The sequence below is a fragment of the Lygodium microphyllum genome, chromosome 12 (genome assembly GCF_053477565.2).
Source record: "Lygodium microphyllum isolate KBCC chromosome 12, Lygodium_microphyllum_v1.1.10, whole genome shotgun sequence".
NCBI lineage: Eukaryota > Viridiplantae > Streptophyta > Polypodiopsida > Schizaeales > Lygodiaceae > Lygodium > Lygodium microphyllum.
The window spans coordinates 4,475,301-4,494,775 of NC_141146.1; the positions used below are offsets into that span (position 1 = coordinate 4,475,301).

The window sequence follows — 19,475 nt, forward strand, 5'->3', positions numbered from 1 at the left end:
TGAAATTTGATGTTTGTTGCTTGAGTTTGACTTGATGATCTTCAAAAAATCTTCATAGCTTCCCCTCCTTGCTAATTTGATGGTTGAATACTTGCTGAAAACTTCATATTAGAGTGGCCTTGTCTTGGTTTAAGTGGCAGGAAAGAGAAAATGAAGGAAAAATGAGCTTGAAGATAAGTGGCTATGGCTGTCCTATCAAAACTGGGACCAACACTGGTAAATGAGCTCCTATGAGCTCCATAGGTCAAATCTGCTCAAACCCTTTAAGATGGAGGACCGTCACTAATGGGTCTAACTCCCCCTAAGAGGGTTTGTACTCATTTTGCCCCAATTGAGAGATCTAAGCCTTCAAAGTGGTCGCTATCAAAATTGTGCCCAGATTTGGAAAAATGCAAATGTTGGGCATGTTGTGCATCAATCTCCTTGATTTTTGTACCAACAAGTTGTGGCTTGACCTAAAGAACAACTCTTGAGAAGAAATCTTGAAGAGATATGGCGTGGTTGATGAGATATGGCTGCTCCAACAGAGGTAGGTAGGTGTTGTCCACAGACACAGTTATGGTAGCGACTTTGAAAAGAGGCAATGCTGAAGCTATAGTTAACCAATCTCAATGCTTGAGGTGCCAGGGAGGAGCTTTGGAAGTAGAGAAACTTTTTTCTAGAAGGAAGTGGAGAGAGATTTGGCCTATGGAGAGAGATATGAAAGCTTCAAGCTGATAGGATGTTGCTAGCTATGGCTGCCATGGAAGCTTCATTAAAGGTAGAAATGCAAATGAAGTTGGAGATAAGGTCCAGTACTCAAACTGAGCTAAGCAGAGATGGAAAGGAGCTAAGAGGAGTGAAGGGAGAGTTGGGCCATGCTCAGCTGAGCTCTAATACCATGTTAAAATACGCGGGATCTAGAGCATGGTTATGGCGGCTTGTAAGCATAGACTAAACTCATGATGACATTGACTGAAGACCACAACTGTTACACAAGTGAATTAGGTTCCAAGATGGAAGCTTGGACTCATAAACACAATCTTGTGTAGGACTGACAAGTATAAGACTGACACTAACTGATAAACAAAAGCATCATCATGTATTCATTCATCTATCAAAAGTGGTAGTCAAGTACAATGCTTTAAACTTGTTGGATGGGTACAGTTTTCCCTTTCTGTGCATATGGGATTCCTGCAACCTACATGTCTTCATCCCAAACTGCCTCATGCAAAGAGGCTACATTAGGTGTGATTACTAATATCTCAACAATAGGGCTATCTACTCCTCCCGACGGGTGACCTTTACTCTAGATATAATCAATTTTATCAACCATTGAAAGCAAGGATCTAACAACAATGCCTTTGGGATTGGTAAGGATATGTATCTTGCAACAAGGAGCAATAAGTTCAGTGGCACACATGATGAATGCTATGAATAAGGTTTAAAGACTTTATATAAAAAATCACTTTGTCTTTTCTTGATAATGTACTAATAAAAGGGTGTGAGAAAGATGAATCAATGGATGAAAAGGGATAAAGAAAGTTTATTGTAGATCACATAGCCAATTGTGAGAAAATGTTGACCAACTTGGAAGAGGTGAAGCTTACTTTTTTAGGAAAAAAGTCAGTCTTTGGGGTAAGAGAAGTCTTGCTTGCGGGCCACATGTGTGGATTATATGGAAGGTGACCATGTCCAGCTAAAGTGGATGTAATAGGAAGAATGAATGAAGCTTGTACATCAGTCTTAGAAGTACAGAGATCCTTGGGTGCATAAGCATTCTATCTCATATGGATTCCACAATTTTCTTATGTCCCTGGGGGGGTCCACCTAATAGGACATGTAAGATACCACGTGAGTTCAAAAGAAAGGGTATTATATCTAGTAAAATTTGCAGGATTATATTTACAAAATGGGTTTTTTAATTACAACTTTAAAAAAATCCATAAGTTTAGTAAAGTAAAAGGGGTCATTTTAAGGTCTTATAGCATGTAAAGAAAGGTATTTCTTAATATCCTTTGAATGTACATTATATAGATGTTTCTTATAGGTGGACTCCCCAGGCTCATGTCTTAGATGTACTCTATTAGTTGTTAAGAAAAGGGCAAATGTTTATGTGGGATGAGATGCATACAAAGGCAATGAGAAAGTTGAAATACTTGTTGCAAAGAGGCCTACATTGAGAGAGGATGATTATAAAAATGAAAGACCTATAGTTCTTACAGTTGATATGAGTCCTACAGGGATAGGACGGGAAATTGGACAAGATGATGATAAAGGAAACATGTTATGAGATTCGGAGCCAAAGTGTTAAATCCATGTCAAAGAAAGTATCCATAGATAAAAAGGAAATTATGAGGAGTGGGTACTACATTGAAGTGCGATAAAGAGTATTTCATTGGAGCTTTAGTTCTTGTTGAGACATATTTCTTGCCACTTCTTGTCATGATTACTAGTTGCTCAACTCTAGATATTGCTATGCTTCAATATATTGCTTACATCAAGTCCTTGAACAAGAGTTTCAACTTATTGCGGGAAAATATAATGTAATTGTTGATATGTTATCAAGGTATGTGGCTGAAATGCAAATGCCTTTCCATGCCTAGCCAACATCTGCATAAAACAGTCTCTCTCAATAGGCAAAAGAAACCCTTCTGCACCAACTTTCAATTCCTGTAATGTTTCAAATGTAAACTGATGACCTATATCTTTAGGATCCCGTAAGCTTGGCTGCCTTGATACTTTTCCATACAAACCCTCACTTTCTGGTGGAAGTGGCAAAGCAATTGGTTTCACCTTTTTGTCAACTGTCTTATACTTTATCTCCTCAAGTGCTTCAGCCCATTGTAATCCTTCCTGTTGAGCAAACAATGCTATAACGTTATACATGTCCAAATAACAGACTGAAAACACTCTGTTTTCAGCCTCATTTTCTGCATGTATAGTTGCTGAAATTTCAGCATAGTATCATTAATATTCAGCCCATAAAAGATACATGAAATGCCTTCATTTTTTGCTAATAGTCCCAATGCTTTCAGTTCCTTAGTAGCCCGTTTCATAGATATGCGTTCAGCTTTGCACATAGCTTCCATAGGCTTAAACCAACATGAATTGTTTGCTGTAAACTAAGAATAACCAATAGTAAATACATGCTTCATTCCATCAAGAGGCAAGTACATCTTGTGAACAGCACTAATGTAGCCCCGCATTACAGCAAGTCCTTAATAAAAATCCAGGTCTTTGAATTCCCTTGCATTTGGAGTCAAAGGAAACTCTTGAAGCATATCACGATTTCTAGGATGATTAACACAAACATTAAGAAATTGGACTGCTTTCCTCCCATCCTTTCTTCTGACTCTTGCATAAGCAGAATCATCATCAAGCACCTTTGTTTCCATACGCACTCCTGTAATATAGGGCTGTCCCAAAATCATTGCATATGAGGAATTATCTTGCACAAAGAAGTGTTGCTCTTCTTGTACATCACTAATTATCACTTTTACATTAGGACATGTAGCATAGAGCTCTCCCGAAGAATTATTTGCAGCCCTCATATGCCAACCATGGTCAGTGTCTACATGCCATGCACCATTTTCATACAATCCATGCTCAATGACAATTATCTCAGACCCATGGTCAAGTAAAGAAACACAAGGAGTTTCATGTTCCCCTATTTTCACTATCGTTTCAATGACGCCTTGGCCCAATGATTTCTTGTGTAGTGACTTCGAGGAATAAATCCTAGAGTCTCTTCCCCATATTGTTGCATTTGCCTTACTCCACCATGCATATTGTTACAAGACAATGCATTTTCAGCCACTTTCTTCTCTTTTCCACATGATTTCCACTGATTAGAAGCATCATGCATAGATAATCTCATACTTACTTCATGCTCATATTAAACCTGAATACCCAACAAACCAGTTTCCTCTTCAAATTGCAGCAATGCACTAGTAGTATCACCAAGAAACCAACGCTTTCTCTTAATTATGTCAATGATCTCATCATGAAATTCTTGCTTGGCAATGCCAAGCATCTCTCCCAAGGTGAATTCCACCCAACTGTTTAAGATCCATTCTTCAAGAACCTTCTTTAGATCTATGGCTGTCTCAATGTCAGACTACAACTTATACCATGGCTGCTTGCCCTTCTTTTTGCCCTCTTGTTTGCTATCATGTTTTTGCTCATGGATGACCTCTTCCATAACATGCTCGCGAGGCGGCTGATTTGTAGCTTTAGGCTGATCCACACTTCTTATTGTCATTCTTTTAGATGTCCCTACATTATCTAATCTCTCTTTCGTTTTTCTTCCACAAGTACATCTGTGTTTTGTACCTTTGCTAAATATGCATACACTGAATATGCATCTACCGGTGATTCCCAACCAATTATGTCATGAATGTATTGTCCTGCATGAGACATTTCACTATCAGTAACCTTTCTCTTTTCAGTTGCATGTAAAGCATGTGTCCATATTTCAGTCTTTGGACCAACCATCACTTGGCCATGCATTCTATCCAACTGTAGACAAAAAGTAGAAGCATGTACCGCTGTATAAGTATTTCGGACAGTCAAGTCTTCCAACAACTTATGCATACCTCCCTTTCCAAAATCCAAAGCAAGAGGCAATCCCGTTTCTTGTACATGGATCTTGCCATCTTTCCAAAAGATGAGCTGTCGTGCCAAGGCCTCCTGATAGGCAGCACAATCCTTTCTCTCTTCCTGCAAACTATCACACCACATACATCTTTTTCCTGGCTTAGGGGCTGCTGCCCATCCCCTTTCCTCCAGTCCTTTTTCATCCAATTTTGCAACCTTCAATTGAAGATCGCGCATGCCTTCGACCAATTCATCTAAGGCATCTTCCCTAACAGAGGGAACAATAGCAAGTACAACCATAGGGTTAGCCATAGAAGTGGGTGGCTTACTGGATACTTCAACTGTTTTGCCTGTAATAGTGGGCAAGCTAGAGACACGCAATCTTTCTCTTCTTCTATGTTTTTTCACAAGTGCAGTAACAGCTTCCTTGACATGTCTCCACTCTGTTTTCTGACCTATCTTTGTAGTCTGATCTTCTAGCAAATCATCAAGCTTCTCTTGAAGCTCAGGATTAACTGCGTGTAGAAACAATTCAATTTTTTGACTTGCAAGAGCTTGCTGTTCTGCAAGATCCAACTGTTCAAATTGACTTTCAAATTCTCTTAACAATTCTGTAGCCACAAGACCCTTATTGGGTTGTAAAAGCCACTCCTGAAAAGTCTTGCGCATAATCAAACTGGTATCCTCAATGTAAAATTCTTCCCTGAGTGTCTTCTTGAAAGCTACCCAATCAGTATCCTACATGTATAATTTAGTAATTCACGCTTTCAGTTCATGTACAGTAACACGTACAAAATACCGGCTCCATGCAAGTTGAGCCACCCCAAAGAATTCCATCTTCTGAGCATAGATATGTACATATGCAGATACATTCATGCCATTGAATAACTTCATCTCATGCTCAACTGCTTGTAGAGCATTCATCACAACACTTTCTGTTCGAGTAGAAGCATGCATCACCTGTTGTTGTTGTTGTTGTACCTACATAAGCATATTCATATTTTGCACCAATTGATGCAAAACATCACTGGAGATTGTGTTCGAAGGTTCTCCCATCTTGTCTTTCCTTCTTCAGATAACCTTTCACATCGGGCTCACCAATGTCAAAGGGTTTTTTGTCGAAAGGTCGAATCCACTGGAGATTAGAGGTAGAAGGAAGTAGAGATAGGAGATGAAATAGAAGAAAAAGAATATACAAGAGGTAAATATGACAAAGACAAAGCACAATGAATTGAATCAATATGTATTGGCAGAACCTGAAATCCTTTGTCTGGCACTACTCAGAAGCACTCTCCAGGCATTAGATCTCTTGGAGCTCCTTTATAGACCAAAAATGTGCCTCCAAATAACAGCTCCTTCTCTACTGCTCGGAACCCAAATCTGATTGCTCCATTGGCTTCGAAAGGGGGGTAAAACTCTAGGACACCTGCTTAGGGATCTCCTAGATCACTTCTTCTTCTTCTTCCAGTTCAAAGTGCAGTTTTCAGCTTGTCAATAGCGATCGCGACGCATGCGATTTCGCCCATCTATCTTTTTTATGAAAAATCCCATAACTGACTGAAAAAGTAACTTGCTTTTTGCATGTCATCCCAATCTAGAAGCTTTTCTAACTTTTTGTATTTTTACAATAAATAACATAAAAAATAGGCTAACATTATCCAAAAATCTAGTATTTTTGGATAACCCATGCCACTCACACACTAGTACTAATGACTTAGATCACATTGACTCTACATCAATAAAGAAGTCGAATGATGATGCACTCTAGAGTTTTTCACACTGTGCGCGTGTAGTGGCACGACAACGTCCGAGTCCGATTCTAGGAATGGGACTTTGTCAAGCATGTTCGATTCCGACGGCCGTGGTTCTAAACAAGATGAAAATCGAATTGATGGCTACAATTTTGGGCATGTAAGGCTACTTAAACTTCCAAAATGCAAGAATAGACGAGGGGCAAAGTTTGTATATACCTGACATGGCTGGAAAACACTCGTATGCAATGATCGATCTTTGCTTTGCCCTAGGACTCTCTCTTCTCTCTCAAGCTCTCTCTCTCTCTCTCTCACTCACACTGTTGAGAATGAAATTGAGTATTCATCCTCTATTCCTTTGGTTTCAAACCCTCATTCTATTGCCCAATTGTTTGTTCGTGCTCTTACCTTGTCAATGGATTTCAACCCTTTTTTCTCCTATTTTTGCCCTATTTTGGGCCTATTTTTTACAACAGCAACCCTAAAGTGATTCGCTTCGATTTCTTGGTCCTATCCTACTCTAAATGCAATAAAAATCCTTTAAGCTCCATCCACCATAGCCGCGCGAGCGAGACAAGAGAAGAGAAAAGAAGAGAAGAAGAGAGGAGAAGATGGAGAGTTTCTCCGCCATAGTCCCTCACCCTCACACACTCACTTCCTCACCACACCAAGAATGAGCTTCTCATTCACTTTAAATTTTGAGTATATATACAAGCCCTAAATCCTTCTGGCACCCATCCCCTTTTTTACATGGCCGGGCGTCTTGCCAAGGTCCTCTTTTTCTTTTTCCTTCTATTTACCTTATCCCTTCACCTATGCCCACCGTCTAGATTTTACAATTTGCACAGGAGGGAGCTTGGCACTCTTTTACAAAATTTTAGGGGTGTCTTTCATTTAAAAATGCACCTTCCGTCTTTTGCATTTTTCTGAGGTTGCATTTGCGCCTTTTGCCTTTTCTCCTTCTTGTTGACTTTATCGGATCCACATTTCAGAATTTTTTTGAATTTATTTTTAGTTTTCTTTTTTCTTGTCCTGCACTAGGGTTAACAATGGCAAACCTGGGCATTATTGATATGGTCCCTACACTGCATTCGGATTCTATGAGTGCTATTCAGTTGGCCAAGATTCCAGTCTTTCATGTGAAGATGAAGCACATTGAGGTTCATTACTACTTTTGTAGAGAGGTTGTTGAGAGGATAAGTCCATTGAGCTTGTCAAGATCTCTGTTAAGATCTCGACTGACCAAAATCCTATAGATCTGCTCACTAAACGTCTCTCAATAGAGCATTTTGCCTTCCTTAGGAAGTTGATGGATGTTGGATGAGATGATGTCTTTCCTCATCCTATGGTACTCTATGTACACTTGTACTTTGTTACTTTTTTCTTGTTCTCTCCTCACTAGGGGCCCATTCGCCTTCAAGTGGGAGGTTGTTCAAGGTAAAGATATCCATGTCTAGCCACTTGTATATTAGTTACACTAATAACAATTGCACTATGTAAGTATTAGTTACTCGCACACTTGTACACTATAGGTGGTGGACATCCATCATTGTCACTTCATTCTTTATTCTTTCAGTGACATTTGAATAAAGGGAAGGCCGGTCACACATTGCGATTGTTAGAGTTCATACATCTTATATGTCTCTCTCTCTTACTCTTACTCCTTTCACCATAGCTCTTGCTTCGGCTCAGTGCTTTTCCACTTTAGGGCTCACTCCCTTAACGTGAAGGCGAAGAAGAAGCTTCTATATCTTCCAAGAATGAAGATCATGGCAAGGAATAGTCACCAAAGCAAGATGGAGCAGCCAAAACATGGAAGATATGATGTTGTGGACTACTACTGCCAACACAAAATGTGCAAAAAAATGCGCAAAGGTTCCTGCCTTCAACTCCAATTGATACCTATTACAAATGTGCTCCTCTTATTGAGCATCTCTTAAAGATCATTTATCCCAAGGTTAGACAGAAGAATGGAATCTCCATTGAGCAAGAAAGAGATTGATGGTTGTCCACCACAGGAGCTTGGAAAAAAGCTTGTAGGAAGAAGAGAGAGAAAGCCTTTTCCAAAAAGTAATTGGAGTTTGACTAACTCTCGTTGACTAACTCTCGAGACCTCTTCTTTAACCAAAATACCTTTTAAAATTGCATATATCTTGGTGACGACTTGCTAAGTTGTTTGTCTTACCTCCAACCTGTTGAGATATCGAGCTCCACTCGTGATATGCCAGGGTGACCGTTGTGTATTTATGTCACCGACTTGTCAGTTGCAGATGCGGTTGGTACACCACCCATGAATAATAGCTAGATGACAGCTATCCTTATCTACTTTAGTTCGTGGCTCAGTTAGTGTGCCACCTTAGTTAGTTGAGTTTGGTTTGAGACCCATATATAGGGTTCTTCTATTTCTATGTACTTGAGTTCTTTTTGGCTTACACAACTAAGAAGAGGAAAACTGTTTTCAGCCTCCACCTTTGTGTATATTCCCCCATTGTGCAAGCAAGAAAGCTACAAGTGAGACTCCTTCCTTCTCTCCCACAATCTTGACATGGTATCAGAGCCTTGTTCGTGGTAAGGAGCTCAAGAAAGCAAACCAAGTTCGCAGTGTTCTGGTAAGAGGACCAGTGTTGCTTTCATTTTTCTGTTTTGGGAGCAAGTCTCTGCAGGTAGCACAGCCGGAAAGTACAAGAGTGCATTGTCTCAGATTAAGACGCCCTTCGCGGTGTAGCAAGAGGGCAGTATATGCTGGAGATAGGGCTTTAGCCCTTGGTTGCTCTGTTTTTTTTATTTGAGGCCATTTCGGGGCTTGTTTTGGAGGCGGAAGTTTTCTGCACGCACTTAGGAAAATGCCCTATTTTATGCTGTGTGAACACTGTTCTACATGTCAGTGAAAAGTTACTGTAGAAATTGCATCGTATGCCTATGCGCAGAGACATTGGGAGTTACAGAATCATCCTTGTTGCCTGTTGATGCAAAATCGTCACTAGGAAGTGACTGTGTGGTCAAATACCACTTTCGTCAGTTTTGTAGATTTGCCCTTGTGAGGCTGAAGCTGTGTTCTTTGCAGTGACAGAAATTTTTGCAGTGTTCTGTAATGGCATCTGATTCTCTTTCACAGATTGTCACTGAAAAGCTTGACAAGAACAACTTCCAAGCATGGAAGTTCAGAATGACTAATTTCCTTATGGGAAAAGAATATTGGGAATTCGTTGCAGGAAATGAAGAAGAACCAGTTCTTCGTGATGTTCCCAATCAACAGCAAATACAGGCATTTAAAGCATGGCATGAGAGAGCAAGGAAAGTTATGTACTGGCTGTCTATCAGCATTTCAGACTCTATGATTGTGCATATTCAAGATGCAAGTATGCTAAAGGAGACATGGGATACTTTGTCAAAAATGTATAGCACAAATATGCAAGCCAGGAAAATGCAGCTTAAGCAAGAGTTGCACAATGTGCAAAGAGAAAGTATGAGTATCAATGACTACCACATGAAGGTGAAGAAGATTGCAGATGCACTTGCTTTCATTGGGTCACCAGTGGAAGATGATGATTTAGTTTCTGTGACCTTGAATGGTCTAGGAAAGGATTATGCACAGTTCCGAACATCCATTTCCGTCCGTGAAAGATTTCCTGATTTTGAGGAGTTGATTGCTCTTCTAATTTCTGAGGAGCAGAGAAATGGTAGTGCATCTTCTTCAGGAGGAACTTCAAAAGAAGATGTTTTCTACTCAAATGCTAGAAGAGGTAGAGGCAGAGGTAGAGGCGACCGATCTGGAGGCCGTGGTAGAAATCACAATATGCAGCAAACTCAAGAAAACCAGTCCTATGGAGGAGGACGTGGTAACTCTAGAGGCAGGGGGAGCCAAAGAGGTCGTGGTGGATGGCAAAGAGGCCAAAATGCAAACAGCAATATTGAGTGCTACTACTACTGTGGTAAAATGGGTCATATGGCTAAAGACTGCTATAAAAAGCAGAATGACATCATGAATGGAAAATTGCAACAAGGAAATTATGCATCTTCTAGTAGACAGGGTGATGACAGAAATGAGCATTTGTTTATGGTACAGCACATGACCAATTCTGTGACAAGTGTAGAAGAAAGCAACGATGTGTGGTATGTTGACTCAGGTGCATCAAACCACATGACAGGTCATGCAGAATGGATGCAGGATGCAAGGAAAATGGAAAAACCAGGATTTGTGGAGACTGGTGATGATACTGCACATCCTATTGTGGAGATTGGAAAAATTCCTTTGTCTATGCAGGATGGGAAAAAGAAATACCTGTCGGATGTATTTCGTGTCCCGAATATCACCAAGAACCTAGTTTCTGTTGGTTAAATGGTTGAGCAGGGCTTGCAGGTCAGATTTAATTCTCATGGATGCTTTGTTGAGGATATGAAAAATAAAGGTCGCTTGATAGCAAAAGGAAAGAAGAAGGGCAGAATGTTTATATTGGATGCAGACATGCCTGAATTGAGTGCAGCAATGTTTGCACATGGGACCAGTGTAGTTGCAGATATTGTTATCTGGCATAAACGCATTGGTCATGTTAATGTACATCGACTTAAATCAATGCAAGCCCAAAATATTGTTGCAGGATTGCCTAAATTCAAGGTTGCAGAAATGCATAAGGTATGTGAAGCTTGTCAATTTGGAAAACAAGCAAGGAAACCATTTCCTAGACATGTTCAAGAGAGTAAGAAGCCATTGGAATTAATCCACTCTAATGTGTAGACTACTAAAGCTGCATCTCTTGGAGGCTGTCATTATTTTGTTACTTTTATTGATGACTATAGCAGAAAAGTTTGGGTGTATTTTATGAAAAAGAAAAGTGAAGTTTTTGGGCATTTCAAAACTCTTAAAGCTATGGTTGAAAAAGAAACACACCTGCAAATAAAATGCCTAAGGTCAGATGGAGGGGGAGAGTACCTCTCAAATGAGTTTGCAAGGTTCTTGCAGGAGCATGGCATAAAGCAGCAATATTCATATAGTCATACCCCACAACAAAATGGAATTGCAGAAAGAAAAAACAGGCATATTGGAGAGGTATCTCGTGCCATGCTTAATGAAAACGACCTGCCGGATTTTTACTGGGTTGAGGTAGTTGCTACAGTAGTCTACATAATGAACAGGACTCCCACTGCAGCAATACATAGCATGACTCCAAAGGAGAGGTATACTGGTAGGAAACCAGATATTTCTTATTTGAAATTTTTTGGTTGCATTGCCTATGTTCATGTGCCAGATGAGTTGAGATCCAAGTTGGATCCAAAAGCTGAGAAGTGCATCTTTATTGGTTACTCTCTGCAGCAAAAAGGGTATAGATGCTATAACCCTTCTACTTGTAAGTTTACAGTGAGCAGAGATGTTGTTTTTGATGAGATGAGTAGCTGGTATAAACCAGTAAATGTGATTGATAATGTAGATGTACAAAATGGTAATGCTGCACAGAATTCACAGCAGCAGTCACAAGATATTAGTGGACATGGAGCGTCCTCTAGCAGTGGTTCACATTCTTCGCCATGGACAGGCAGATTGAGATCAGGAGAATCTTCTCAAAGAAATGCAGATAGTGGTATGCAGGTATCACGAAAAGAAAAAGAGAAGGTAGATCAGCCCATATTTGATGTGAATGCAGGTCACTCTTATGTGGATGGTGAATCCAGTGGCTCAGAACAGAGCATTGATGATGAGTTGGGTATTTCTTCTATTGTTACACATGGAGTAAGGAAGACCAAGGATGTTTTGAGAGCACCTGGGAGTGAAGCTACTTTGCGCAGGTCTACCAGAGCTAGGTATCCTGTGGATAGGATGAAATATGATGGATTTACAGCCATTCACTATGCCTATATGGTCAAAATGATACAGGAACCAGAACCCACTTCTTTTGAGCAAGCCATGGGAAAAGAAAAATGGGAGAAATCCATGGATAAAGAAATGGATGTCTTGGAAGCAAATGCTACATGGGAATTGATACCTTTGCCTAAAGATAAGAATGCAATTGGTTGTAAGTGGGTTTATAAGGTGAAGCACAATGCAGATGGTTCTGTGAACAGATACAAGGCAAGATTAGTAGTCAAGGGGTATGCACAAACATATGGCATTGATTATGAAGAAACATTCAGTCCGGTTGCAAGGATGGCAACCATAAGAGCAGTCATTGCTATGGCTACATCAAAGGAATGGTCTTTACATCAGATGGATGTAAAGAATGCCTTCTTGCATGGTGATTTGCAAGAAGAGGTATATATAGAGCAACCACCAGGTTATGTGCATGTTGTTCATCCTGAGTTTGTTTGTAGGTTGAAGAAAGCCTTGTAGGGCTTGAAGCAAGCACCTAGAGCATGGTCTGACAAGATAGGACAATATCTTGTCACTATTGGCTTTCAGATTTCCAAGGCAAATTTTTCACTTTATGTGAGAAAAACAGAGAAAGGTATTATGCTAGTTGTCATTTATGTTGATGATTTGATTATGACAGGTGACAGTGATGAAGATATCCTTCATGTGAAAATGCTATTGAAGCAGAAGTTTGAGATGAAGGATTTGGGAGAGCTGCGTTATTTCTTGGGAATTGAGGTGATTAGATCACCAAGTGGGATACGGCTCTTGCAGAGGCAGTATGGATTGGACATGCTGTCCAAATATGGGATGACAGGCTGTAAGCCTATTTCAGTACCTTTGGAGCAGAATGTGAAGCTGAGCGCAGATGTAGGTGAGCTTCTGGAAGACCCTACTATATACAGACGCATAATAGGAAGTTTGATTTATACGACTATTACCAGGCCAGATTTGAGCTATGCTGTTGGATTGGTAAGTCAGTTTATGCAGGCTCCAAGGAAACCGCATTTGGATGCGGCTAGACGCATACTCAGGTATGTGAAGTCCACATTGCAGTATGGACTACTTTATGAGACTGGGGTTCATATACAGTTGTATGGATACACTGATGCTGATTGGGCTGGTAGTATTTCTGATAGACGATCTACCAGTGGATACGTGTTCTCTTTTGGGAGTGCTGCAGTCACTTGGAGCAGCAAGAAATAGTCTACAGTTGCCTTGTCAAGCATAAAGGCTGAGTACAGGGGCGCAGCAATGGCTGCATGTGAGGTAGCTTGGTTGCATAAGCTACTTTATGATATGCATCAGCCTACAGATGGGCCAGTTGTCATTTATTGTGACAATATGAGTAGTATACACTTGGCAAATAACCCAGTCTATCATGCTAGAACAAAGCACATTAAGGTGCATTATCACTATGTGTGGGAGAGGGTTTTACTAGGTCTTATTGATCTAGTTTATGTCAGCATAGAGGATCAAGTAGCTGATATATTCACGAAGGCATTGGGCGCAGAGAAGCTGCGCAAGTTCAGAGACCTGCTTGGTGTGCAGGAATTGGGATTGAGCTCGAGGGGGAGTGTTGAGATATCGAGCTCCACTCGTGATATGCCAGGGTGACCATTGTGTATTTATGTCACCGACTTGTCAGTTTTGCAGATGCGGTTGGTACACCGCCCATGAATAATAGCTAGATGACAGCTATCCTTATCTACTCTAGTTCATAGCTCAGTTAGTGTGCTACCTTAGTTAGTTGAGTTTGGTTTGAGACCCATATATAGGGTTCTTCTATTTCTATGTACTTGAGTTCTTTTTGGCTTACACAACTAAGAAGAGGAAAACTGTTTTCAGCCTCTACCTTTGTGTGTATTCCCCCATTGTGCAAGCAAGAAAGCTACAAGTGAGACTCCTTCCTTCTCTCCCACAATCTTGACACAACCTTGCTTCGATGTACTAGAATAAGCTCCAACTAATCCATCTTCTTTACTCAAAGGACCTTTGGTCTTTGCACTAGTCTCCTTTCAGAGTTGTACCACCTATAGCTATGTGACCTTGGATTGACTGTATGAATGGGAAAATCTTGGTTAGGATGTGATTAAATTTGATCAAAGACCAATGCTCTAATACCACTTATCAAGGAGGAAACTAGGGAGGAGAGAGAAGAGTGTTGAAGAGAGAAAATAGGAAAGAGAAAAACTAGAATGAGAGGAAAGAGGTAAGAGAAGCCATGAAAGCTTAGAGAAGGAGGTGAGATGCAGAGACTGTTCTTATGTATTAATGAATAATGAAAAAGTTACAAGTCTCTACATCTTAATACTTATGTCACTGTGACATGGCATTATTTCTAACATACTAAAAAAAATTTACTCTTCCTAGTTTCTCACACTTTGAAAAAACTAATTTAGACAAATGTGAAGATACTCTCTACAAGAAGGAAAAAACTAATTTAGACAAATGTGAAGATACTCTCTACAAGAAGCAAGAAATTATAGGAAAAAAGACCATTAAATGGCTCAAACACTTAGATCAATGTGAAGGCACTTATAGATAAATGTAAATGAAGTAAAAGTTTCAACTATATGGCACCTGGTTGTCATGATTTTAGCATATGTGACCTCCTAATGTAGAGTAGAAGGATGCTTCAACCAGTCTTCTATGATGTACGTTTGGAGATTCTTCATGCATTTTTGCCACTTGCACACAGAGGGCATGCTTAGAAGGGAGAGAAGGACATCAATGTTGATACCATGGAGAAATTTTGATAGTGCATAACATATCCGCATAAACTGTATGTAGTCGGTGAGTAGAGTTTCCTTCACTACATGATGCTACACACTTGATCTGGTTCTAGTGACGGATCTTTCGTGCCAAGTGACCTCTTTGGGGAGGGGGGAGAGAGAGAGGGAGAGAGAGAGAGAACTTTGGAAGAAGAATGAGAATCAAAAAGCATCAAAATACTCATTGTTAAAATATTATTGTTAAATGTGGAATTTCGCTAAGAAAAAGTGTTGCCCAAATTGAAGACCATTTATTGGCTTCCTTGTGGGCAAGCGTGGAGATGCCGAGGACCTTTTGCCTAGTTGTTACTAGGCGTTCCATGCCTAGACTCGCCCTGCCGAGACGGCGAGACGAGCGCGATTTTTTGCGGCGAGGGCGGGTGCTGGACGCGTGACACCCGCCCCCACGTTTCTTTGTGGGGAGGTTGGGGCTGCCACGTGGCACCCGCCCCCACCTCCCCTTAACTAATAGTAAAGATTTGTTGCTTATACGTGCTCCCTTTCGATGCTCTGAGAGAGGGCTCAGGGGCCTGCAACTGCAAGAACGCGGGCATAAGAGCCAGTCTTACAGCTAGTTGTATGGGGATCGTTGAAAAACTCCATTTGGGTTTCTTGGCGCGCTTGCGGCCATCATCATCATCATCATCATCATCCTCCAGATCAGACATGGCGGCCTCGCTCCTTCCCCGTTTCTTGCAAAGCTCCAGCCATCGCGATCGCGATCGCCATCTCCTTCAACATCGACATCAGAATCAGAAAAACAAATCAGTGGACCCTGAGGCCTCTTCCATGGCTGCTTCGTCCCGCCTCCTCGGCGTCTGTGCCCTGGTATATGTGGCTGTTGATTACCTGCGCATAGTCTCTCCGTCCGTGCACTCAGGCTTGCAGCCCCTGCTCTGGGCATCCATGGCCTTAGCTGCCGCCTCCCGTGCCCCTTTCTATCCCCACTGGTCCTTGGAGCTCCGGGCGGCCCCCGTGTTCTTGGCCTGCCTCACTTTCATGCTTGCTGCCCTCTGTGTCGAGGCCATCGCTGTACAATTTGTGACATCCGTGCTGGGCCTTGAATGGCACAGGTACTTTATGCAGCATGTTTTTTAGTATTAAGCATAGTTTGCATGCTGTTTGTCTCTCCCTGAATCACTCAATTAGTGCTGAATACAGCCATCAAAAGACCTACAGCAGCAGAAAATGAGAGAGAGAGAGAGAGAGAGAGAGAGAGAGAGAGAGAGAGAGAGAGAGAGAGAGAGAGAGAGAGAGAGAGAGAGAGAGAGAGAGAGAGAGAGAGAGATGAATTTACGAAAAAAAAAAGAGAGAGGTATGAATTGGCCTTAATAGTATTGTAAATCGCAGGATAAATGTGTCAATTTTAAATCTCATCCTGAGCTGTGCCCAACTGTTAGTCTGTGTCAGACAACCTAGCAATAGTTGTAACAATGTGGTTGATAACATTATGCAGATCAACCCGTCCCCTGCCAGACACAGGTCAATGGTTGTTACTCGCTTGGAATGAGCGACTTCCTCATGTCATGGTGGTGTTTCTCCGGGCACATCTTATCGTCCTCCATCATTACTTGATGCTTTTTCTGATGCTTGCGTTTTCAGTGTTGTTTGGTTTTGTCAAGGCCCCTGGATTAGGGCTTGCCGCCAGGTACATGTTCACAATGGGTGTTGGAAGACTTCTGAGGGTGATGACATTTGTGGCCACCATACTTCCTTCGGCCCGGTCCTGGTGTGCAGAAGAGAGGTTCAAGATTCCAGAGTTTCCACATCCTTGGGTGCAAAAGTTTTACACACCATATGCAAGTGATTCAGACCAAACTAGACAGCTCTTGGATGAAGACATGGCATACGGCGAGTAAATGCCTTTCACTTTGGGAAACAGTGATTTGTTTTTCCACTGTCAAATGATGAACATTAGTCAGTGCGTGTGCTTCCTCTAAAGAATGAAGATGTGCATTCTGTTGTTGCTATAAAGATGTGTGAGCTCCTTCTTTCCCCAACCATTAGGCGAGTTGTCAAGTTTTTTCCTTTTGTGTATCACTGCTCTTTCATTCCTCAGTCTCCTAATATGTTTTTTATTCGATGCAGCTCCAATTCCTAAGTATCCTGCTGAGTATGTCCCAAATTGGGGCATTATGCAATTCATGGTTGACTTATTGAGGCCACAAGAACCAAATGCTTCGGAAGGACAAGAATCTTGGTTCACCACTCTCAAGAGGGCTGGGGGTGGCTGCAATGATCTCATGTTCAGTGGTCACGTTTTGGTGTCTGTACTTACAGCAATGGCATGGACGGTATGTTTGTTTGACTTGCTTATGAAAGTAGCTCTGTGGTAACATTTCTTTTTATGGTCACTAACATTTCTACTAGATTTGGTCATGTAGGAAGCATATCCAGGTTGGACAGCTGCACTGCTTTGGCTCTTTGTGCTGCATACTGCACAACGCGAGATAAGGGAACGGCATCACTACAGTGTTGATGTTGTCTCTGCTATTTACATGGGAATACTCCTTTGGAGGTCAACAAGCTTTATTTGGAGTCCCAAGGATAGGCTCCAGCAAGCTAGATTAAAATACCTTGGCAAACTTGAAAGCAGGATAATGCATGCTGCCAAGGATGGTGATATGAGCAAAGTTCGGGAACTTTTGAAAGAAGTTGAAAATGCTGGCAAGGAGAAGAAGCCATCCAAATTTGTGTTGCTCATTTTTGCCATTGTTGTGACAACACTTTCTTTGGGAATTGGGCTCTTAGCTTTCATTTGGACAGCCGATGGATGACACAACACAACACATTGAATATTGAGATACATCATTGTTGTTTAGCTTCAACGAAATGTGTTTATTCAATTTTGGTTGTGGAATCTGGACTTAAGACATGCTTTCGCTTATTGCCAATTATGTCCAATTCACTATATGATGTTTGCGTAGGAAGGTGCAAGATACTGGGTGAGCTGAAGAATGTAGAGGAGCATACTGGATCCATACCATATTAGCAGTGGCCCTTTAATTGAAGTGTTTTGACATTCTGGTGCAAGTACATATGATACATCTTATCAGAAAGAAAAAGAGAAGACTGTCATTGATTTCAGGGTTTGCCATTTGTAATGTAGTAGACATGACGCACTTGATTCTTGGTCACTCTTCCCTGGACTGATGTTGAGATCATTTGAACTTTCGCTATTTATTTGATTCCTTTCTTGCGTGGCAGTTTGTGGATGCTGTTGTTGGGGGAAAGCTTCTCAAAGCTCAAAGTTGGTAGGAGCAATTTTCTGCATTAGAGATTATCTCTAGCACAGGGCTGGATCTTAGACTTAACAATTCACCATGTGTATGTTTGTCTTGTACCATCATCTCCTGCTTGTGAGCCTCCGTCAGAGTCAGGCGAGGATATTAGGAGCATTGACATTGTCATTGTCTGTCATATTATGTCTTTTAGGCACTTTAGATGGAGGGCACATTAGTGCATTTCTTTTTGGCATTGTAGGATGGCTTGGGCGCCCACTTTATGGGCTTGGCCTCTTTATTACCAGTTGTGGTCCTAGTTTGCCTATTTATGGTTGGCCTACCCTCCCCCACGCTCATTATTCATCATTGATCCTTCGTGATGTGCCAGCCTCATTCTCTCATCCCCCTGCTACTGTCTAGTGTTCACATTGACGCATAGAGCTGCGTGTTGTCTGTTGTAGCCTTGTATCCTTCAGTCATTGCGGTCAGATTGTTTCACTTGGTGGCTGTATTCACCCTTGCACACCTGCATTTTATGTAGGCTTCATTGGACAGGATTGCGTTTTTTGGCTTAGGACAGGTGTTTGCTTCTTGGCCGGCTCTTTTTTTAATAAGTGCTGGGCAGCTTGTGGCAGTTTTCAACCTACTTCAGGTTGCATTTTCATCCTCCACCTTGGCCTATCTGCGTTTTGTAGATCTATTTGAAATTGTATGCTTTTGTGACATTGGATACTCCTTGTCTCCATTGTTGTACATCAGTTCTTTTTTGATCTGTAGATTGGACATTGAATAGGCAAAACATATCCTAGTAGCAGCATCTTCCTTTGTTTTCCTTGTAGGTATTCTTAAAGTACATCTATGCTTGATGTGTATGCTTTGGGGAATCGTGTGGATTGGGATCATGTAGACCAACCACCATCCTATCATTCTCTCCCTTAGTATTCTTTCGGGACTTCTAGTCCTTGATTGGCAAGGATGGCACCCCTATACAGGTGTCTATTTTACCCTCTACTTGCATATGAGAAGATGGATGGGATAAACTACCCTCTATGGTCGTGCAAAGTTTAGTGCCCTTGACACTTATGATCTTTAGGATCTTGTTGTAGTTCCTATTGTCAACGTATAGTGAATTGAAGTGTATGACCAGACCAAAAGAAAGTTAACACGGAGAGAGAGAGAGAGAGAGAGAGAGAGAGAGAGAGAGAGAGAGAGTAGAACATAATTTGTGGTGAATGAACATAAAATAAAGAAGGTAGGTATGTACAATGGGTTATCAAGTGTTTCTTCATTGTATGAGCTCTCCACT

General features: G+C 41.2%; 1 protein-coding gene across 1 annotated transcript; it reads left to right on the forward strand.

Annotated features, from left to right (window-relative positions):
* The first annotated feature begins 15,451 nt into the window (after positions 1-15,451).
* On the forward strand, positions 15,452-18,082 carry LOC148027409 (protein PHLOEM UNLOADING MODULATOR-like). Its single transcript, XM_087689089.1, has 4 exons — positions 15,452-16,018; positions 16,402-16,796; positions 17,034-17,239; positions 17,330-18,082. Exons 1-4 carry the CDS (start codon positions 15,525-15,527, stop codon positions 17,720-17,722), a joined length of 1,488 nt encoding a protein of 495 aa, XP_087545215.1. The 5' UTR covers positions 15,452-15,524; the 3' UTR covers positions 17,723-18,082.
* The last annotated feature ends 1,393 nt before the right edge of the window (positions 18,083-19,475 follow it).